The sequence below is a fragment of the Pavona decussata genome, unplaced genomic scaffold (genome assembly GCF_977016875.1).
Source record: "Pavona decussata unplaced genomic scaffold, jaPavDecu1.1 SCAFFOLD_233, whole genome shotgun sequence".
Lineage (NCBI taxonomy): Eukaryota > Metazoa > Cnidaria > Anthozoa > Scleractinia > Agariciidae > Pavona > Pavona decussata.
In genome coordinates this window covers 1115001-1139036 of record NW_028145638.1, presented here as the reverse complement: position 1 = coordinate 1139036, position 24036 = coordinate 1115001, and the positions used below count along the sequence as shown (strand labels likewise).

General features: G+C 35.3%; 3 protein-coding genes and 1 long non-coding RNA gene across 8 annotated transcripts in view; 2 read left to right on the top strand and 2 right to left on the bottom strand.

Annotated features, from left to right (window-relative positions):
- The window catches only part of LOC146458270 (allatostatin-A receptor-like), a 64779-nt gene that overhangs the window by 21011 nt on the left and 19732 nt on the right, over nucleotides 1-24036 (bottom strand). The window contains exon 3 of one of the 4 annotated variants that reach the window (XR_014858254.1): nucleotides 18043-18622. The exons of the other annotated variants lie outside the window; for them this stretch is intronic. The gene's annotated coding sequence lies outside the window, so the exon portion shown is untranslated. Of the gene's footprint in view, nucleotides 1-18042; nucleotides 18623-24036 lie in introns of those variants that run through there. 4 annotated transcript variants of the gene reach the window in all.
- On the bottom strand, nucleotides 13097-14956 carry LOC146458275 (kelch-like protein 25). The gene has a single exon (XM_085090870.1). It carries the CDS (start codon nucleotides 14954-14956, stop codon nucleotides 13097-13099), a length of 1860 nt encoding a protein of 619 aa, XP_084946996.1.
- LOC146458274 (uncharacterized) lies at nucleotides 16713-22652 on the top strand. Its single transcript, XR_014858255.1, has 2 exons — nucleotides 16713-16779; nucleotides 22005-22652. It is a non-coding gene; the product is annotated as an uncharacterized LOC146458274 (long non-coding RNA).
- LOC146458269 (kelch-like protein 25) overlaps nucleotides 19642-24036 on the top strand; it is a 29575-nt gene continuing 25180 nt past the window's right edge. The window contains exon 1 of one of the 2 annotated variants that reach the window (XM_085090843.1): nucleotides 19642-22642. In XM_085090843.1, the coding sequence (XP_084946969.1) occupies nucleotides 19770-21647 (1878 nt within the window). In that variant the 5' untranslated portion in view covers nucleotides 19642-19769 and the 3' untranslated portion in view covers nucleotides 21648-22642. The remainder of the gene's footprint in view (nucleotides 22643-24036) is intronic. The other variant, XM_085090844.1, reaches the window with a different exon arrangement.

The window sequence follows — 24036 nt, the reverse complement described above, 5'->3', positions numbered from 1 at the left end:
AGTTAACGCTTTTTGGTTTTTCTCCAATTGTTCAATCAGTTTGTCTTGTTTTTCATCAATTGTTTGTTTTGTTTTCTCTTGAGCTTTAATAATTGGTTTGAAAGTTTCTGTTAAACCTTGCTGTAAATCTTGTTTATCATGCTTGTACTCCTTCAATGTATCTCTAACTTGTTTGGTTATTGTTCCAGCCTTAATCTTGGCTTCAGATAATTGTTTTAATCTCTGTAAATCCATTATATTATTAACTTATATAATGTATTGATATACATGGAAATCCCAAATTATGATAGACATGATAAAAACACTAATTTCAAAAGATTGTATGGTTACATGCCAAGTGACACGTTTCGGATGTTGATATGTGGTAATTCAGGATCTGGAAAGACAAATTTATTGTATCATATGCTGATGAAACCACTTTTGTATTATGATAGAATACATTTGTATGCCAAAAATTTGGAGCAACAAAAATACAAGGATATGCTACAAACATTGACTGATATATCAAATAGTGTCGGGTATAATGTCCTTGTTTGTAGCAATGATGATATAATTCCAGTAGAGGAATTGAAGGATGAAGATGCCCAGAAGATAGTCATATTTGATGACTTTATTTGTGAAAAAAACCAGAAACCATTGATTGATTATTTTATTCGTGGCAGACACAAGAACTGCTCTGTTATTTATCTGAGCCAATCGTTCTACAAAACACCAAAAGATATTCGACTCAATTGCTCTCATTTCTGTGTCTATGACTTTCCTAGCAGCAATGAAAGAGGTCTGATATCCCGTGAGTTGGGTGTCGAAAAGGATAAATACATTAAAGCAACCAAAGAGCCATTTTCATTTCTATATGTTGATAAGCCCATGAAGAGAATTAACAGGAATTTTTATGGAACAATATAACCAAATGATATAAATGGGAATATTCAACGAACATAGTTCATCGTCTTCTTTCACAACGGTTCCTCTTCAAGGAGCTGCTGGGCCTCAAGGAATAGGGTTTAAATTAACCCCAAATGGAAATTATGATATACAAAACAAAAAACTTGTTAATGTTAAACAAGGAGCTGATCCCAATGATGTTGTCACAAAGAGCCAAATACAATTGTTGGATAATGCTCCTGGTGATGTGCGAGCTAATAAAGCAGTAATTTACAGCAACAGTGGAAGTGTTCATACCAATAGTATCTATCTACAAGACACGCCAGACGGTGCTGGCAGCTCCAATGATGTTCGATTATTGACTGAGCATCAGTCTTATGAAAACATTCATCTTAATATACCAGATTTGAAAAACTTTGATGGCCATGGTGGACGAGCTAAAAGTGAAATAATGGTTACATCAACAGAACAACATATTACTGGACGAAAAACATTTTTTGATATTAGTGTTTTAAAACCTGATAATAACGATCAAGCGGCGAATAAAAAATATGTCGATGATGAGATTAAAAAAATACCATCACCTGATTTGTCTACATATTTGAAAAAAGATGGCACTGTTGAAATGACTGGAAATCTGGATATGGGTAATCAGCAAATTACTCATCTTGGAGCCAATATACAAAATACATATGATGTCGTTAATTTAGGTTTCTGTGATACAAAATATTTACAAAAAGTCTCCAATAGTGACCTCGATATGGACAATCATAAAATCAAAGATATGGCTCAACCAACTGATGATAACGATGCTGTTAATAAACACTACGTTGATCATAACTTTCTCAACAGGTTAACACCCAATGCTCTTGGTGGTGAATTAGATATGAGAGGTCATAAAATAATCGTTCTTGGAAATCCTTCCAATCCCAATGATGCTTCCACTAAAGCATATGTTGATACAGAAATAGCTAAAATACCATCTGTTGGAAGTGATTTGAGTGTATATTTGAAAAAAGATGGAAGTGTTGCAATGACTGGAAACCTTGATATGAATAATAAACAAATCAAAGATATGGCTCAACCAACTGATGATAATGATGCTACTACCAAAAAATATTTTGATGACAAATTGGAGCAAAGTCATCTTGTCAGCAGCCATAAAACAAATGAATTCAAATATCTTACAGATACCGATGAAAGCAGTTCAGAATATAATATCACAGTTTATGGAATAGCTGCTTTCAATCAATCCCCACATCAGAATAAAAAAGCTTATGATATCATATTGATTAAAGACAGTGGAAGTAATGATTACAGATCAAGGATAGGTTTCAATATTTATACTCTTGCTATTGGAACATACACAATTGTGTTTGAATTCTACCCACCAGAAATGACTAATATTCAATTATCATGTACTGCTTCTGAAGCATACATCCACAAAGCTGTACAGCGTGATTTCACTGCTTATAGCAAGCTATTGGTTCAATTCAATAACAACAGCAAACAAACTCCAAATTACATCTATTTGACGATGCATGGAACAGCTACAGCGACTCCAGTACAATGTCATCTGGTTGTTTACGGTGTCAAAGATTGGTCAGATAGCGTTTATCCAGGAGTGTATGATGGCTTGGACAATGTCATGTTCGAATATAAAAATGGAGATATGGAGATGAAAGTCAATATGGATATGAATAATAAGATTATTTCTGGTTTATTAAATCCGATATTTGATTCTGAAGCAATGAATTTGGGTTTTTTTACCAACTTATTCAAAACGAAATACGCTGGAACTATTGCCAGTGGTGTTTTCCAAAGAACAAATCCAACAAATAATTTTCAAATCGCTGCTGATGGAAATAACTTTTTCAATCTATACTCCGTTGTTTTCCAAAGCAATATTCAAGTTGCAAATGCACAATTATTAATACGTGGAAAAAAACAAGGTGAAACAACCAACACTGACACATATCTCAGAATTGGAAACATAATAAGTGGAAGCAATACATTCGCTTTGCCCAAATCAAGAAAATTTGTCAGTATTGATTCTATGTCAATATTTGATAGCATAGGAGCAGGAACTGCTGTTAATGGAACTTTTGAATTGAAAGTATTATACTCTGATTATTTTGATAGGTATCATGCTGACGATAAAAGTTGGTTGTCAAATATTGAAACTACAAGTGTTGTTAACAGCAACATAAAAAATGGAGTTTTTGAAAATGTACATGGTTACCAATTTGGAACATTAGGGCCGGTTAAAATAAAAAATATTGTAATTAATACAAAAAATCATTACCAAGTTTCTTTTGTCGCCATTGCTAACAGTAAAACTTCATTTTCCCATTTAATACAATTTAATATGAGAATTGGGAGAAATTTTATAACAACAAATACAACAATCAAACCCATGATAATTCAAATGGGGATTTTTAAAAGAAGACCAGGGTTTACTTCTCCAACTTTGAACCAAGAAGTCACAGGAACTTTTGAAATTTATTTATCAACACTATTAATATAATGCCATACATTGAAGATGAAAATGGAAACCATATTCTTGATGATGATGGAAACAAAATTGAGTTCACAGTAACTTATGACAACTTAGAAGATGGATACAAACACAGAGAATCTATCCATGTGAATGATGATGGTCATTTGGATACAGAAAACAGACATTTGGTGATAAAAGATGGACTTAATTCAAATCATGCAATTTCACTCCAACAATTAATTAACAACAATGAAGACATCATCAAACCATATGTTGAAACAAAAATACAACAAGCTCTGGCTCAGTTTAAAGCTCAACAAGCTCAGGAAGCTGTAACGTTTCTCAATAATCAAGTTGCAATGAGAATAGGAAGAAAAAGTGGTACAATACCAAAAACAAATTACAAATGGATAAAATTATTGAGTAAAGATGACATTAAAGGAATCAATACATTGCAAGAGATTATTGTGACAAACACATATATCAGGAGAAATGACAGATATCATCATTCCAAATCCGATTTGGTGTCATCATCATTTGATCAATTGGAATTCTTCTTTGATGTGTCATTTGAAAACTATTATTGCTACTTCAAGAATCATCCATCTGATTGGACAATGAAGTATTTTGTTGAATATATTAGGATACAATTACCTGACAATAATGATAAATAAAAATATTGTAATCAAATTGTATAATGAAAGAATTGTCAGAATTGCAAGAGCACATTCGAACATCGATGATAGATTTTCACCGTAAATTGAGTCTTCCAATATTACCCAGACAGGAATGCATGATAAAAAGTATCGTAATATTCACATATTTGTATGAAAAACATTACAACACAGGTTTACCTGATGAAGTTTACAAAGAGTTAATTCATGATGGAATCGGATTAATTGGGCCTGGAGATGGATGGTTAACAGCTATTCTCCATCGATTATTTGGTTGGCAACCATATATCAGATCACATGGAATATTACATGATGCTTATGGCCAATTTTACAACAGATATCATCATGACAAAGGATACATGTACACCATTAATGAGAAAAAAACATATCCTTGGATGAAAAAATGCATGTTTTTGGGTCAAATAACTGGTCTCTATTATTGCATCAAAAATAAGATAACCATATAATATATGCAAAAGAAGAAATTAATAATTGATTTCAATCATATTTCAAATCAATTATCAACAGAAGAAATTGATGAATTGAAAGCTTATTACATGACATATCACAAAAAGATGTGGATGTATAAAAGTGCATACAAAAGATTCAAAAAATGGGAATTCGCTGGTAATATTTCATCCATTGTATTTGCAACTGGTGGTATTGCATCATCGGTTGCAACCAGTGGAGCTTCATTATTGGCAATATCATCGGTGTCTGTCATAATTCAAGCTTATATGAAGCATAAAAAAGTTGAAATCAAACTTTATCAATGCCAATATGCTTTCCAAACTTATGGTCATTTATTAAATGAAATAAAAGAAATAATGAGAAATGGACATTTTGATAGAGATGATTTAACAAACAAGCTTACTCAAAATGATGATTTCATTTTGGATAATTCGCCGATTGTCGATAAATGGGGTGACAAATATGATAAAAAATATCAGATATTCACTTATGTTTGATTGATAATGTGCATGATTTGGGGGCCAATAATGTCCATAATTTTATCCCAATAAACATTGTATAATTTCATTGTTTTTTTGGATTTTGTCAACTCAATTTGGGAAGAATCAATTTTCATTAATTGCAATATTCTATGCAAAAGATATTTCAAACTGATTATTCTCTTTCTTTTACCATTGATTTGTGGCAGTATTTTGTTTATTTCAACGAATATTTTATGAATTTTGAAATTGGTTGAACAACTGATTTCAATTTTGTTTTTCAAAATAATTTTATCTAATGTATGCGACAAATGGTATTTTCTATTATACACTGTTTTCTTGTATATTTTGAACAAATTGGCATGAAAATTGATATATTCTGTTTTGTATTCTTCACCAACAACCTGTCCACAAGCAACACACGTTAATTGACATTCCATGTTTCTCAAATTCTGTGATCCACAACATTCAGGCATTGATGGTTGTTTCTCAACTTTGGATTCATCATGATATCCACAAAATTCACATTCATCTTTGCAATGCAGGAATTGGCACAGAGATGATTCCACCTGCTTGGAAACATCTTTTGGTTTTTTCAATATTTTGGATTTCATTTTTGTATAAATATAGTATATAATATAATTACACAAAAATGTTTTCAAAAATATCTCATCACAAAAGATGAGTCAAAGTCTCGAAATCAAATATTTATCAAAAAACAAATAAAAACCAAGTTTTGTCACAAGTTTTTGTCGCAATGTTTTGATCACAAGTTGATACTATCATTGGATAGCATAATGACCATAGGCCAATGAGTGTATTCCATCAGGATACAAATATCGTTTATCATCAAAACATGACAACGATGTCTTGTTGATGGTGTAACTACCAAGTTCATGATGGTTACTTCTGATTGTTTTCATTTGGTGAAATAATTGTTTCTCATTGAACAACACATCTTTGTAATCAAAATGTTGAATATCATTTTTGATGACATTCTTTTTGATTCCTTTGGCTGTTTTTCCACCATTGTTGTTATCTTTGATATATGAATACATTTTGGATCTCAATCCCACAAATTCAGTAATGGGTACACCAGCGGCTTCATCTTTGAATTTTCCAATAACTTTTTTATTTGTGGAGTCATAAAATTGATGATTTGATGGATAATCTGAGTTATCAAACATTTCTTTTTTATTCCAAAAATCGGCATACACATCTTCGGCTTCAATTTCGTATGTCAAACTGTCTGTATCCGTGAACAATAATTTGGCTTTGTTTCCATATTTCTTTTTAACGAAATTGTAATGGAAATCGTACATCAATGTTTTGCTCAAATCAAGGATACACATACCAACATAGGCTGGTCTGTTGAGTGTCAAACATTCTTTTATTTTATGGACTGCAACCAAGTTTTCATTAAAGATTTTGCTATTGATGAATGTTGGTTTGGAAGTCATTTTCAATAATTGTTTCTCATTAGTCACCAATTTGATGTCGTCTCGTTTTCTGATATTCTCCATTGTTTTACCGAAGACACTATTGTTCATCAGTTTGAAGAAATCTTTCTCAAAAGCATTCTTTGCATTAGTTCTTTGATGTGTATTGAAATCAATATATGCCTTCAACCAAGGACTTTGGTCAAATGATAGAACACGATATATTTTAGTCAATTTCAAACCCAATTCACGATACAATTGCAGATTACGATAATGTAATACATATTTTGATTTGTTTGCCAATGTTGGAATCAGTTTTTTGACTTGTCCACTTGTTATTCCAAATTTTTCTGCAATTCTTTGGCAATAATCTGACAGCATATTTGGTGCCACTTTGATTTGTTCAGCGCCACATGGATAATCATTATGCAGGTCATGTAATTCATGAGGATATTCCAAATCAACTTCCAATAAATATCCAGTCTTATTATCTTTGGGAATCGTTTTCCAATTAATGTTTTTTATTTGCTGTTTATTCAACCATTTGAAATTCCCAGTTGGAAGATGTTGTGACATAGCCCAACCATAGAGATTGTTGGCATCCAAATACATGATATGTTTACTGGGTTCATTTGGATTCCAATTTTGCATGTATTTGTTGTTAGCTTTGCCGTATCTATTGGCTATGTAACTGATTCCTCCACGCATGCCCTTTTCAACAAATTGATACATATCAATTTCCGTGATTAATTCAAGTTTGACTTCAGTCATTTTCAACATTGCATCCCATGATAATCCCGGAGATGTAAAATAATGACATGGATCCAATCTATAGTATTCCAAACATGTTTTCCTGAAATTTTCAAAAACATCAGCCAGCAATAATACATCAGATTTGAGATATAAATCATGGTATTCGCCCATGGTTTTCAATTGAAATGTATTCCAAACATTTTGTGCATGACTGTATTCTTCATTGGAAATATGTTGGTTATTCATTTGACTGTAAAATTCATCTTTGGTTGGTAATTGAGTATCATTGAATTTATCAAAATTACTCATAAAGTCATACGGATAAACTCCTTTTTGTTTCATCAATTGCAGTTTTTCATTTTGAAACACTTGACTGGTATATTTGAAGGCATCTTCTGGTAGATTCTTTACAAGATTTGCCAATGATTGATTCATAAACTGAAGACTGTCGATAAATACCAAATTATAACCCAACATGAATGCCATGTATTGTTCCATGTTATTTGGGATTACATTAATTTTGTGTTGTCTGGTTTCACCTTTTTTATCCACATAAGTATTGGTCTCAATAATTTTACCAATTTCTTGCATTATAAAATGACTATCATATCCTTTCAAATTATGAAATATTACAGGGATTTTGTTAGTTATTGTAAAATCTCTGTTACATTGATTATGGGCTGAGCCACGGAATTTTCCAGTAATATGGCAATGGTCTCTGACACGTCTATCATTTTTTGTGAATTGTTTGCAACAAATATGACAAGATGTTGATTTTTGGAATTTGTCTTCATCTTCTGGAGACATAACTAATGGTTTATTGAATTTGTATTTGATTGTATTGCGGCAATATTTGACTTCATCAAGCATTGCTTGCATGAATTTGTAAACAGCTTTTTCTCCACGATAATATTTTATTGGTTTGGAATATTTATCATCATAGCAGCATACAACTTTGTAACCATAACCGCAATCAGTGTGTTTTTGATAAGCTTCAGTAAAAGATTGTTGGTTAGATTGATTACAACCATGAATTGGTTCAGTGATTGCTTCAAAATCTGCGTATATCACGAATGGCGCTTGCATTTGTTTATTAAAATTTTTGAATTCTATTTTGGAACCAACTTCGGGCATTTTGATTGATTGTACACCATTGATTTCAATACATACTTCCTGATGCTTGGTTAAAACTCGTTCTGATGAAAAACATTGCAAACAATGCATACAAAAATGTTTTTTATTTTTATTTTTTGTTTTTCCATACATAAATCTATTAAAATTTTTAATATAGACATAATGTTTATTTTCATCTTCTGAGATCAGTAGCAAATTCAAAACATCATCAAACTTTTCTTTTGAAACATAAATTGGATAAGTTTGTTTGTTTTCATAACCAAAAACATTGATGTTGATATTGTTTTGGGTTTCAATTTTGTTGTATTGTTTGACTGAAACAGGGAATTCAATGTTATCATAATTCAATTGTTTGACAAATGCTTTGTCAGTTTGTTTGATTCGTTGTGGATTATTTTCTCGTGGATTCAAATGTCTAACGTGACACCATCGAAAGCATTTATTGTCTTTATTCTTGAGATTAATCAATCCACTTTTGTTATGTTGTAGTTCAGTTGGAAGTTTAATGTAAGAACTTCCAGTAAGAGGCTGATATTTGATAATATTAATGTAATGTCCATTGATTGATTTAATTATCCAAGCTGAACCTTCACTAATCCATTTGTGAATATCATTCACAATTTGTTCAACATTAACATCCAAAGATTCTTGAAAATCATTGGCATTAGTTATTGTTTTTGGTTTACTATTAAAATATCCAATTCTGGAGACAGTTTGGTTTCCTTTTTGTTGTTCAAAATAAATTGTCAAAGTTTCAATAAATTTAATTCCTTTCATTTGAGTTAATAATTGTTTCATAAAATGAGCAATAGCTAATCTGGTTGAACTCATTTGAATCAAAGGATCTGTTTCATTTTTAATTCCAACTTCATAAGATTTGTTATATCCCTTGAATGCTCTTGCAACTTCTGTGATTTGAGTTCTCTGTCTAGGAATCGGAGCCATTTTCTTCATTCTTGGCTTCGGGACTGGTGTATCAGCAAATTGTTTTGGAGGAGGAATAATGTTGTTTCTTGGTTGAACAATTGGTCGATCTCTGAATTGCATTGGCGGTTTGATGATTGTATTCTCGTAATCTTTTACCATTTGTTTGACAGATTTTCGTGGAAAGGGTATTGGTTTCACTTTCTTGGTTCTCGGCATTGGAACCGGTTTTTGTTTTTCCAATAATAATGCTATTAATTGATCTTTCGTTAATTTTGATAAATTAGATTCGTTCATGTTATAATAATACAACATATTATTTTTATTGGATGCGTTTGGGGTTTTGCTTAATGTCTGGCCACCCAATTGACCAGTCATTCCAGGATTAGCAGTTTGTGGACCACCTGGACGGATCCATTTTCGTGTTATTTTATTGTGGGACATGCCCTGAATACTCAATGTATTGAATACTCAGGAAATGTTTACACAATATTTACCAAAAATTTATATTCGGAAAATGCTCTTGTAATTGTTTTTTGTATGGGAATCGATTGCTTTTAATATTTTTCATCATTGCATTGTATTTTTTGTCAATTAACTGTTTCTCATCTTCAGTAAACTCGTCTTCTGATTCCTCCAATTCAATGTCCATTTTGATTGATTTAATTGGTTTATCAGTTGTGATTTCAATCATTGTTTTGTATTTCTTAGCTTCATAAGCGTGTTTAGCATTTTCTGAACGAGTCATTAATTCAAGATTTTTAATGCAATTGTTTTGTTTATTTGAGTCGATATGGTTTATTTCCATTTTATCAGGAATTGGACCATTGAATATTTCATAAACTAATCGATGGATATAAAAGTTTTTTTGAGGTAATCCAATTTGACTCAATGTCATGTTCATGTAACCATTTGATTTAAGATTGCCAATTGAACATCTTTTGGTTTTTTTGTTGTATATTTGCCCGTATTTATTGGCTCCAAAGTTGGTATAAACTGGATGATAATGAAACATATTACATTTTATTGAAACATTTTGCTTTTTGGATATTGTTTTACCTTTGCATTCATTTCCTTTGAATTGCATGTTTTCTTTTGGAGTCACAATGTCCAAATTTTTAATTGCATTATCTTGTTTATCATTATTTATATGATGTATTTGATATCCATCTGGAATTATTTTTTGATTAACAGCCTCCCAAATCATTCGATGAGAGACAAATATATTTCTTTTACCTTCATTTGATACAACACCTGTTTCCAAATAACCAGAAGGATTTAATCTCCCTTTTCTTGGTATCAATCTCTTACAATTAATGATGTATCCATCTTTTGAACATCCATAGTTTGTATAAATTGGATGAATAAAATATGTTTTTCCATCATTGATAATAGTATTTGTCGCCGGAATTGACTCTGATGAATTTTCACTGGCAGAAGAATCCACATATGTGATTTTTGATTTTTGATTTTTTTTCTCACCTTCTTTCATTCTAATATTGTATACTCACCAAAGCTTTATATCGGTTTTGGTTTTCAAATTCATGTCCAAATTACCCTCCAAAAAGACATCAACCATTATTGAATTCAAAATATAGCCAAACAACCCTTGTATTCATTGATGATTAATCCCTGTACAATGGAAAATCTTTGTCATCCAAATCGTTACACATTCTATAAAACATCTTATTAATTAACCTGTTTTCTGTGCGTGTAAACTCACAATCATTGTCTTCCATTGGTGGAAATTCCATCAATTGATTTATTATTTGTAATTCATTTTCTGTATAAGATGTGTTAAAATACTCTTTTCTGGCTTTGTGCATGTGTTTCATATTTTCGGAGGCTGTAACCAATTGCAAATTTACAATAGAATTGTCTTGGCGGTCACAATTTAAATGATTTATTTGCAATCCAGGTGGAATTATTGATTGATTAACAGCCTCATAGACGAATCGATGAGCGGGGCATGTATTGTTACGTCCCGGAGAAATTATATAATAGCCATTCTCAGACAAATATCCTTTTCTAGGTTCTAATCTTTTACGATTGATTATATAACCATCAACTGAGGCTCCGAAATTTTCAAATCTTGGATGAATGAAATATGTTTTATCATTGTGATCAAATTGGTTGTTACTCATTTTTCAAATATAAATTAGATTACATAAAATTGAATAACCGGTTTAAACCAGTTTTGAAAAAAGCAAGGAAAATTTAGCGTCTCCGTTGCAGGAGTTTTAGGTTTTAGGTCAAAAGCTAAATTTAGGTTTTTAGGTTTTTAGGTTTTAGGTCAAAAGCTAAATTTAGCGTCTCCGTTGCAGGAGTTTTAGGTTTTTAGGTTTTTGACGTCTCCGTTGCAGGAGTTCATTGTTGAATTCAAAGGCTGTGTTAGTTAATTTATGCAAGAATTGGGGTGAGATAATGTGTGGTTTATGGGGGTTAGAAGGATTTGTATGGGATTTTTTATCATTTTTTGAAACGTGGGTTGATACCCTCATATATCTAACTACTCACTACAGAGTTAGTTCTCTGATCCATCATTTATATTTTACATCCTCGACTCCAAAGTCGCTGTGTTAGAAGTAATCAGAGCTAGAACCTAGAACTGACCGCTTGGTGTTTATACGGATTGTCGTTTACAAACACGAACGAAATGGAATCAGTTGTAGTCCCCGGCTCTCGGTCACGCCTTAAAGAGGCTTTGGAGATCGCTGAAAGCAGAAACGAAAAAGAAATAACCCCCTTTGAAAGAAACCATGCTGATATTTCACCTGGAACATCAATGTACTGCTTACACACGGCTGTATTTTAGATCTTCACTAAAGCAAACAAATATCGATGCAAATATCACCAGGAGTCAACTTTGTTCTAGTGACCAGTCTCGCGCTTCCCTATTAATGAACCAACACGCAACAAGCCCGGTCGGCACATCTCAGTGAATGGTCACGATAAGGTTTTAATTTATTAATGCCAATTGGACTAAAGACTAGCGCCTTTGAAAACTAGATCACATTTCAATGGAAGCTTCATGACAAAGCAGTCGCGATGTTCCGAGTACTAACCGAGGCGTTATTCCACAAGAAACACTCGATCATCCTTTCGACGTTACTTTGCTCGTCGAGGATGGAAAAGAATTCAAAGCTCACAGACGTATTCTTTCAGAGACAAGTTCTTTCTTCGAAAAGTTGCTCAGTACCGACATGAAACGGTCTAACGAAGGAGTAATTCGTTTGGAAATCATAACAGAGGTTTCTTCAGACATACTGGAGTTTATTTACACTCGGAGTGTTTAGATAACAGCTGAAGACAATGCTCGATCGTATTGCTCAATCGTATTGGCAGACTATTTAGTTCTTCCGCATCTGAAAACTATTGCTGGGAACACTGTGGCAGAGAAGTCTTATAAAACTATCAGTGTTCTGAGTCTGTGCAATGAGAAACCCAGGGAGATATGGCCACCTAATCTTTACTTCCATTCCTATCCTTGAAACTTTGAATGTGGTATTTATGAGCAGTATAGATTTTTTTATTTATATAAAAAAATGTATACTTTTAAAAGAGGATGAAAAAAAATCATCTTAAATGAGGGCTTTGACCCAATTGGACATACCCTTTTCGCCCCGGAAAGGCTTTTTTGGATTTAGAATTTTTCAAAAAGAAAAAAACAAAACACTCAAATGCCACACAGATGGCTGCCAAAACCCCTTACACCTAGGCTAATTAATAACCTTAATTTTGATCAGAGGTTCGGAATTTGTCTTAAATATGCAATGGAAACAATGAATACAATTTTAATCTAAATTTGGCTGCATAACTAATTCCTCTAATGTTCCTTCACATAATCACACATTTCTTGGAAACTTTTGAACGGTCTTCAGGGTATGAGGCTTGTTCAAGGAACTTTGATCCTTTAAACACTCTCATTAAACAAGCAAAAGTTATTTCGTTATAGTCTAAACTCAGTACATCGTTATTCCATTCCAAAGGTGATGGAGCAATCTCCTGCCATTCATTCTTGTCAGGGTCATAGTATTCAATAATACTGTCCTGTTGATTTGGGTTCCTTTCGCTGGAAATGAAATCTTTTACTAAACAGACCTTGCCATCAGCACAAAAACACGTTAGGTAGTTTACCATCTTTGGCCTTGCTATAAACTGCCATTCATTTGTTGTTTCATGGTACACTTCACAAGATACTGAAAAATCTTCACCTCCACCAACAATACAAATTTTCCCGTGTGCAGCAGCACCACATGCGTGCCTTCTGGGTTCCTGAAGGTCAGCTATTTTGTCCCATGTGTTTGTACTAAGGTCATACCTGTCAGCATCGGGCAGGGCCTTGCATTGCCTGTTGTGTTGTTCTAATGAACCACCAAGAAAATAAATAAAATTGTTTTCAGTGGCCACAACACAAACCCCAAACCTGAAATCCATCTCACATAATGTTATTTCTTGCCAAGAGTTTGATTCAGGTGTGTATTTCATGAGATAGGAAAGATGTCCTTTGCCACAAGGTGGGTAGACTCCGCTAGAGCGCAGAGAAACACAGTCAGGGCAATATTTACGATATTCAGACATTAGGGCGTAAATATCCTCTTTAGTACTAGCACATACACAATCAATTTTCCTCTTCACTTCATTGGGAAATGACTCCCACTTGCTTGAGAATGAATCATAGCTAAATGAGCTCCTGGATCGATGAGATACAAAGTATAAGTTACCGTGACAGGAGACTGCATTCTTGGAGTTAAAACTGTAATTGAGATAACGCGGCACCGTGCCACGAAATCTTGACCATTTGTCCGCACGAGGATAATAACAGAGCATTTCCTCGTCCTGTCTACGTCTCACACAACCTACTACTATAACGGGAATCTCAAGGGACTTTCTTGGTTTGACACGGAGATGATGGAAAGTTTCAGACTCAATGAACTTCACAGCGTCCTTCACAAGATCCATGCAGTCTTCATTACGATTCACGAGATCATTTGTCACGATATCACTGCGTAGAAAGTCACGCGATATATAAACAAGTCGAACTTCACGAAACAACTCGGCAAAATATTCCTTTCGCTCGCTTCTTTCGTGATCAATCCATGTTAGAATGATCTTGAAAACATCTTCCTCGGCGCTTACATTTATTTCGTTACTTGAAATCCACATTTTAACTTCATTGCTCGACAGATTCAAAAAGTCTCCCGCTTTCGCTACGGTGCTGAAATTTGAGAGGATATAGTTTCTCGCGTCGGAAAGAAGTTTTTCGCAGTGGTAGTTTTCTGCAAAATGGTAGGTTGATACACAATTGGAAACATTTAACTTCTCTGCCACAGTGTTCCCAGCAATAGTTTTCAGATGCAGAAGAACTAAATAGTCTGCCAATACGATCAAATCTCGAGCATTGTCTTCAGCTGTTATCTTAACACTTCCTGTGTAGATAAATTCCAGTATGTCGCTTAACCAAGCCTCTGTTATCATTTCTAACCGAACTACTCCTTCGTTGGACTCTTTCATGTCGCTACTGAACAACTTTTCGAAGTAAGGACTTGCCTCTGAAAGAATACGTCTGTGAGCTTTGAATTCTTTTCCACCCTCGACGAGCAAAGTAACGTCGCAAGGATGATCGAGTGTTTCTTGTGGAATAAAACCTCGGGTTGTACCCGGAACATCGCGACTGCTTTGTGATGAAGCTTCCATTGAAATGAAATCTAGTTTTCAAAGCCACTAGTCTTTAGTCCGATGCATTAATATATAACTGCCAACTCTTTCCGAGTCAAACGCGTAAGATTTTTGTCTCGTCATAACCGGGATTTCCGAAAACGTCAGAGCCACTTTCGAAACTTTCCGACGATTTTCCGAAGACTTCCGAATGTTGCCAAAAATGTCCAAAGTTTGAACACTTCCGATTCAAACAGATTGTAGACATTTAAGAGCTTTTGCGACTGTTATAAGAGCAAAGAAATAATACATGACAAATCTTAAATGAATTCTTTGACTGTGACCATTCACTGAGAAGTGCCGACCGGGCACGTCGCGTGTTGGTACAGACCGGCCGGATCCTCAATACGGAAGCGTGAGATTGGTCTCTATACCTGAAAATGAACCCTTGCGGGTGATATTAATTTGATATTTATTTCAAACGGGCTAGGCTCTTTTCGCGTTTCAGTTTTCAGCGATCTTCAAAGCCTCTTGAAGGCGTGACCGAGAAGGACTACAACTGAGTCCATTTCGTTCGTATCTCGCACTTCATCCGTTTGTAAACGAGAGTCTGTGTGAACACCAAAGGCTCAGTTCTTGGTTCCAGCTGTGATCATCTGTAACAAAGCGACTTTGGAGTCGAGGATCAAAAATATAAATTATGGATCAGATAATTAATCCTGCAGTGTATGTTAAAGTGCTAAAAAGAGCCCATGAATTTTACACCGAGCGTTAACACTAGAAAGGAATTGGCAGAGAATCAGTCGAACCAACGCCCCCCGGATTTGATCACAGGGGAGCTTGGTGGTTCAGTCGGAAACAACCTCGTTTCCAGGGCTTTTTCCCTTCTCGTGGGAAGGGAAAAGCCCTGGGAACAAGGTTGAGTCGGTAGCTAGAGCAATGCAAGGCCCTGCCCGATGCTGACCGGTATGACCTTAGTACAAACACATGGGACAAAATAGCTGACCTTCAGGAAGCCAGAACGTATGCTTGCGGTGCTGTGGCAAAGGGGAAAATTTACATTGCTGGTGGAGGTGAAGATTGTTCAGTATATTGTGAAGTGTACCATGAAACAACAAATGAAATCAGATTTTACAATAACTGTCCAAATTCCCGCGCGCTGATTGGCTCGTAGCTATTGTCTATAAGAGTACAGACAATAAAAATGACGTCAGATGTAACGCGCGCGCTTTCTCAACGAAAAAAATAGCCAATTCCGCTCGTACTTTTTCCATGTTATTGTAAAAAACAAATCGACGGCACTTTTCTATGGTCTATACTCTTATAGACCATAAAATGACGCCATAAAATGTCCAAAACTTAACAGTGAAACCACTCGCCTGCGGCTCGTGGTTCCACTTGAGTTTTGAACATTTTTGACGTCATTTTATGATCTATAAGAGTATAGACCATAGAAAACTGCCGTCGATTTGTTAAATGGCAGTTTATAGCAAGGCCAAAGATGGAAAGCTACTTATGTTTGTGTGCTGATGACAAGCTCTGTTTAGTAATAGGCTTCATTTCTAGCGAAGGAAACCCAAATCAACAGGACAGTATTATTGAATACTATGACCCTGACAAGAATGAATGACAGGAGATTGCTTTTCCTTGTTTAATGCGAGTGTTTAAAGGATCAAAGTTCCTTGAACAAGCCTCGTATACTGAAGACCGTTCAAAATTTGCCAAAACAAATTCTTAATCCTGGGCCAATAAAAGGTGTGTCCAATTGGGCATATACCTTAATTTTGGGTGATTTTTCTTTTTCATCCTCTTTTAAAAGTATACATGCTGTGTCTATACTGCTCATAAATATCACATTCAAAGTTTCAAGGATAAGAATGGAAGAAAGATTAGGTGTCCATATCTCTCTAGGTTTCTCATTGCTCAGACTCAGAACACTGATAGTTTCATAAGACTTCTTGCTTGGTTTAAAACCAATATCGGTGGACACTGATTCATAGTCACGTTTGAAAAGTAGGCTATTGTAAATCCTATAGCAATGGTTATTTCAAATTAATCATTTTTTTCAATGAATTTGACGTGTTTTACAACAAATCTGTGCAGTTAAATAACTACTAATGTAGGGGATTTCCCATGTAACAACCATGGGGGTAGGGGTATAGAATTGACATGTGGTGATTTTCACCCTTCAAGTCAGAACCATGTTACCCAGTGATCAGCATCTAATTCTACTTTCAGTATGTGACCTAACTTTATCACCAAAGAATTAATTTGAACCTTGATTATAATCATTCCATCCCTAATATCAGAGAACAAATTAATTCTTCTACCTTGTCCTCACACTTTACTCATAAAAGTACTGGGGAGAGGGTATTAAAATATCAAGAAAATTCACCTTGGGTGATCATATACTTAATTTTCATGACCTCAGGGATTAACTTTAGAACCATTGACATTAAAAGAAGAAATTTGATGCTGATTGCTGTTAGGGCTTTAAGTGTAAATATAAAAATTCCTTCAACTGGTACAATAAGAAATATGTAGGAAACAGTAAGGAGAATGTGCATCTTAATCAAACAATGAAAGCCTACAAAAACGGAGGCAGAGAAAGGACCAGGAATCCAACATAAATTCATGAATTAGAATAGCAATTAACTTTAAAACTGCATAACAAATTGTTTTAATACAGATATATAGTTTAGGTATTTTCTACCTCAATGTTTGTTTCCTTTTACACTTTTAAGCCACCAGGCTTTTTTATTGATCATTCTTTTAAAACAAGGTTTTCGAGAAGAAAATGACTATGTTGGATTCCTTGCTGGGTAGGCTTTTTTATCCTGCCCGTTAACTGTTTGAATCTCGTAGACCAGCGTTGCGTAAAGCGCGAGAAAACTTCAAAGTTCTGTTCACCCTGAAACAAAAATGCCCACGGCCACTTGACAAAGCAATCACTCAAATTTATAACAAGGGGAACGCCCGCATCAACAACTTTGGAATCTTGTGTTCATAACTGTTCATAACGATTCATTCAGTTTTGAAGTCTCAGGGCGAATGTTCCTTTCCTGTTTTCAATTTTGCGGAACATATCGCAAAGCTTCACTGATTTGCTGGTTTAAGAGAGTGCAACTGTGTGGGTGTATATTTTTCATCAAATGAATGTTGTGTCGTTGCCAGTAAGGACACATACAAATAGTGGATCAGAGAATTAACTTTGCAGTGTATGTAAAAATACTAAAGTAAATCCATGAGTTTCCCACTGAACGTTAGCCCTAGTAAGGAAATGGGGCACCACACCAGGCAAAGAAGAATTCTCCAACCTCAGCGGGAATCGAACCCACCACTTTCGGATTTGATCGTTCGTTTCTCTACCGACTGAACAACCAGGCTCCCATGTAATCAAATCCGGAAGTGGTGAGTTCGATTGATTCTCTGCCATTCCCTTACCAAGGCTAACGCTCAGTGAGAAACTCATGGGCTCTTTTTAGCTCTTTAACATGCACTGCAGAGTTAATTCTCTGATCCATCATTTATATTTTTCATCCTCGACTCCAATGTTGCTGTGTAACAGGTGATCAACGGTAGAACTTAGAACCCCTTGGTGTTCACACGAACTGTCGTCTACAAACGGATGAAGCGCGAGATACGAACGAAATGGACTCAGTTGTAGTCCCTCTCGGTCACGCCTTGCAGAGGGTTAGAAGATCGCTGAAAACTGAAACGAAAAAGTATTTAGCCCCTTTGAAAGAAAAATGCTGATATTTCACATTGAACATCGATGTATTGCTTACACACGGCTGTCTTTTGGATTTTCACTGAAAGCAAACAAATATCAAATTAATATCACCAAGCGTTTATTTTGGAATAGAGACCAATCTCACGCTTCCATATTGGTGGTCCGGCCGGTCTGCACCAATACGCGACACGCCCGGTCGGCATATCTCAGTGAATGGTCATGGTAAGGTTTTTATAAATGTATTTATCATGGGTTACGTAACCTCATTTTTGGGTGTTTGTGACACTTTGTCACAATGCTTCATTAGCGGGGCGTCGGGTATATATATGCTGAGGCCTCGATTTGTATTCATTCGAGTCATACGACCGCACTCAGTTCGCCCTCTAAATTAAATACCCAATGACTATATTTTATCAAGTGGTTTATTTTTCAAGTCTTGGCTTGTCATGTTTTGCTTTTGCATTATTCTAGCTTATGCTTTGATTGTCATATTAGTGCTATACAGTTGTAATTATGTTTTTCTTATATTTTGCGCCATATTTTTTATGAATATACTGTTTGTAATTCAGTTCATATTGAAGACGTAATAAAGAGGGTCGTACACGGCTCGTGTTGACACACCCCATAAGTGGTTGCTTATTACATGATAAATGTTTTATATTCGGCTGAGCGGGTGAGCGAATTAGAATATAAATCATTAATATACCTGCCAACTCTCACGCATCATTAGTGAGTCTCACGCCTGCTGATCACGCATCAAGGCCAATTTCTCCCGCCCGACTCACAAATCCGGACGAGTTGTTCTAAAGAAAACGTCATTTCAGATTTGTTATGTATTATTACTTTGCTCTTTATAACAATCGCAAAAGCTTTCAAATGTCTACAATCTGTTTGAATCGGAATTGTTCAAAGGTCGTTGGAATATTTTCGGACATTTTCGGCAAAATTCGGAAGTCTTCGGAAAATCATCAGACATCTTCGGAAGTGGCCCTGACGTTTTCGGAAATGCCGGTCATGACGAGACAATAATCTCACATGTTTGATTCGGAAAAAATTGGCAGATTTATGTTAATGCATCGGACTTAAGACTAGTGGCTTTGAAAACTAGACCTCGTTTCAATGGAACCTTCATCACAAAACAGTCGCGATGTTCCGGGTACTAACCGAGGTTTTATTCCACAAGAAGCACTCGATCATCCTTTCGACGTTACTTTGGTGGTCGAGGATGGGAAAGAATTCAAAGCACACAGACGTATTCTTGCAGATGCCAGCACTTTCTTCCAAAAGTTGCTCAGTAGCGACATGAAAGAGTCTAACGAAGGAGTAATTCGGTTGGAAATGATAACAGAAGTTTATATAACAGACATATTGGAGTTTATCTACACTGGGGGTGTTGAGATAACTGCTGAAGACAATGCTCGAGATTTGATCGTATTGGCAGACTATTTAGTTCTTCCGCATTTGAAAACTATTGCTGGGAACACTGTGGCAGAAAACTTAAATGTTTCCAATTGTGTATCAACCTACCATTTTGCAGAAAACTACCGCTGCGAAAAACTTCTTTCCGACGCGAGAAACTACATTCTCTCAAATTTCGCCACCGTAGCGGAAACAGAAGAGTTCTTGAATCTGTCGAGCAATAAAGTTAAAACGTGCATTTCAAGTGACGAAATAAATGTAAGCGCTGAAGAAGATGTTTTCAAGATCATTCTAACATGGATTGATCACGAAAAAAACGAGCGAAAGGAACATTTTGCCGAGTTGTTTCGTGAGGTTCGTCTTGTTTATATATCGCGTGACTTTCTACACAATGATATCGTGACAAACGATCTCGTGAATCGTAATGAAGGCTGCATGGATCTCGTGAATGATGCTGTAAACTTAATTGACTCTGATAGTTTCCATAATCTCCGTGTCAAACCAAGAAAGTCCCTTGAAATTCCTGTTATAGCTGTATGTGTGAGTCGTACTTATAAACAGCCCGATGAAATTCTCTGTTATTATCCTCGTGTGGATGAATGGTCAAGGTTTCGTGGCATGGTGCCAGCTTCTCTTAATTACAAATATGACCGCAACAATGCAGTCTCTTCTCACGGTAACTTATACTTTGTATCTTATCGATCCAATAGCTTCTTAAGCTATGATTCATTCTCAAGCAAGTGGGAGTCATTTCCGAATGAAGTGCAGAGGAAAATTGATTGTGTATGTGTCAGTAATGAAGATGATATTTACGCCTTGATGGGTGAATATGGTGAATCTTGTTCGTGTCGTACGACTACCAGTTTTTCTCGGCGCTCTTACCAAGTCTATTCACCTTGTGGCAAAAGACATCTTTCCTATCTCATGAAATACACACCCGAATCAAACTCTTGGCAACATATAACATCATGTGACATGGGTTTGAGGTTTGGCGTTTGTGCTGTAGCCACTGAAAACAACTTTATTTATTTTCTTGGTGGTTATTCATGTGAAGACAACGGGCATTACAAGACCCTGCCTGATGCTGACAGGTATGACCTTAGTACAAACACATGGGACAGAATAGCTGACCTTCAGGAACCCTGGAGAAGGGACGCTTGTGGCGCTGCGGCAAAGGGGAAAATTTACATTGCTGGTGGAGGTGAAGATTGTTCAGTATCTTGTGAAGTGTACCATGAAGCAACAAATGAATGGCAGTTCATCGGAAGGCCAAAGATGGAAAACTTCTCAACGTGTTTGTGTGCTGATGACAAGTTCTGTTTAGTACAAGATTATATTTTCAGCAAAGGACACCCAAATCGACAGGACAGTATTATTGAATACTATGACCCTGACAAGAATGAATGGCAGGAGGTTGCTCCATTTCCTTTGGAATGGAACAATGCACTAAGTGAACATTACTCCCACACGATTGGTTTTGCTTTTTTAATGAGAGTGTTTAAAGGATCAAAGTTCCTACAACAAGCCTCATACCCTGAAGACAATTCAAAAGTTGCCAAGAAATGTGTGATCATGTGAACTAACATTAGAGGAATTAGTTATACAGCCAAATTTAGATTAAAATTGTATTCACTAGAATGTTATTTTTGTTGCTAGCATTGCACAATTAAGGGAAATTCTAAAGCTCCTATCATATTTAAGGTAAATCCTTGGTGTAAGTGGTTTTGGCAGCCAGTTGAGTGGCATTTGAGGTTTTTGAAAACTTCTTAATCCAAAAAGCCTTCCTGGAGCCAAAAAGGTGTGTCCAATTAGGTCAAATGCCCTCATTTTGGGTGATTTTTTTTTTCATCCTCTTTTAAATTAAAGTATAACTGCTGTATCTATACTGCTTATAAATATCACATTCAAACTTTTAAGGATAAGAATGAAAGAAAGATTAGGTGTCCATATCTTCCCGAGTTTCTCATTGCTCAAACTCAGAACACTGATAGTTTCATAAGACTTCTGGCTTGGTTTAAAACCAATATTGATCAACACTAATACATAGTCACCGTTTAAAAGTAGGCTATTGTAAATTTCATAGCCATGGTAATTCCAAACTAATCATTTCTTTTCAATTTGATTTTTTTTCCAACAAATCTGTGCAGTTAAATAACTATTAAAGTAGGGGATTCCCCTGGTAATAACCGTGGGGGTGGGGGGGGGGGGGGTATAGAATTGACGTGTGGTGATTTTAACCCTTCAAGTCCAAACCATTTTACCCAAAGATCAGCATCTCATTCTACTTTCAGTATCTGACCTAACTTTTAGTGCCTTGATTATAACCCTTTCACTCCCAATATCAGGGAACAAATTAATTCTTCTACCTTGTCCCCATACTTTTCTCATTAAAGCACTGGAGAGAGATATTAAAATATCAAGAAAATTCACCTTGGGTGATCATATCCTTAGTTCTCATGACCTCAGGGGTTGAAGAAGCATTTATATTACAAGGAGAAATATGATGCTGATCGCTGTTAGGGCTTAAAGGGTAATAGAAATTCTTTGAACTAGGTCAATATGAAATATGTAGAGTAACAGTGAGGAGAATGTACATCTTGATCAAACAATGACAGCCTACAAAAACGGAGGCAAAGGAAGGACCAGGGAGGCAGCATAAATGAATAGAATGAATGAATTAGAATAGCAATTAATTTTAGAACTGACTAACAATAGTTTTAATACAGATATATAGTTTAGGCATTTTCTTTCTTAATGTTTGTTGCTTTTAATACTTTTAAGCCACCAGGCGTTTTTATTAATCATTTATAAAAACAAGGTTTTTCGAGAAGAAAATGACTATGTTGTTGTTTGGGTCACAGTACCGTGGTCTTAAGTCAGATAAAGAAAGAGGTACTGTTCATATTATCAACCTTTTAACTCTTAATATCAAAAAACAAGCTTTCTTATCTTGTCCCCATACTTTTCTTATAAAAGTACTGGAAAGAAGTTATTAAGATATCAAGGAAATTTACCTTGGGTGATCATATCCTTAATTCTCATGACCTCAGGGGTTGAATAAGCATTGATATTACAAGGAGAAATTTGATTTATCCTGTTAGGGCTTAAAGGGTTTTCATAGGAGAAGTATCACGCAAATTTGCTGTCATTTCAAAACCCAAAAATGTTTGTCTGTCAGCAGAAACAAAGAATTGTCAAGTTTGTTATAAATTTTCACTCCAGTGCAATAAAACTGTCGATAAGTGCCTCTGTCCAGAGACAGAGTAGGCCGGTATGCATTGAAACTTGAAAAATGTTAAGCTCCGCTAATGTTTTTCAAGTTCTCGCATTTTTGTTTCCAAAATGCGCTAGAATAGATCACGAGTTGTTCCTTTCAAGAACTTAGTTGGTTTATTTCTCTCGTCATTCTAAAATTATTTGGCAGCTGATTGAAAATCTTATTTCATTCTTTTTTTCCAAAGGTTTCATAAACCCCATGATACTTCCCCTTTAAAACGGGAGCGGTCCGGACCAGTTGTAAGGCGGGGATATACAGTGGAGTTTAACTTGTAAAATATTCCGAATTATAATTTTATTTCGGACAATAAATTTAACATCGGACAAAAAAACTTTCCGGCGATTTCTGTTGACGCATTTTGAACCTTTTTTCTGGAAATTTCGAACCAAACATTGTAAGACCGCCTTGCTTAAACAGTTCAGTTCGAAGAGGAAAATAATTTAAAATGTCTTAAATTTGTTACTTAGGAAATGGCAGTCACACTGGTAAGCATTTTCGCAAACCTTGATTTACTTACACATTTGTCTAAATCATATGCAATCGAAAGTGTTCGGAACGTAATGTTCGAAATGTTCCGAAAGTTTACTTGTACGAACATCTAGTTTGTGCATGATTTAAGGGTATGTGCCTTGACAGCGGACTAAAAACGAAGACAATCTTTTAACGCAATCGCATGCAACCAATCAGGGC

What these genes read in the sequence shown, in the direction of transcription:
- LOC146458275 (XM_085090870.1), bottom strand. Translation starts at nt 14,956, where the DNA reads ATGGAAGCTTCATCACAAAGCAGTCGCGATGTTCCGGGTACAACCCGA.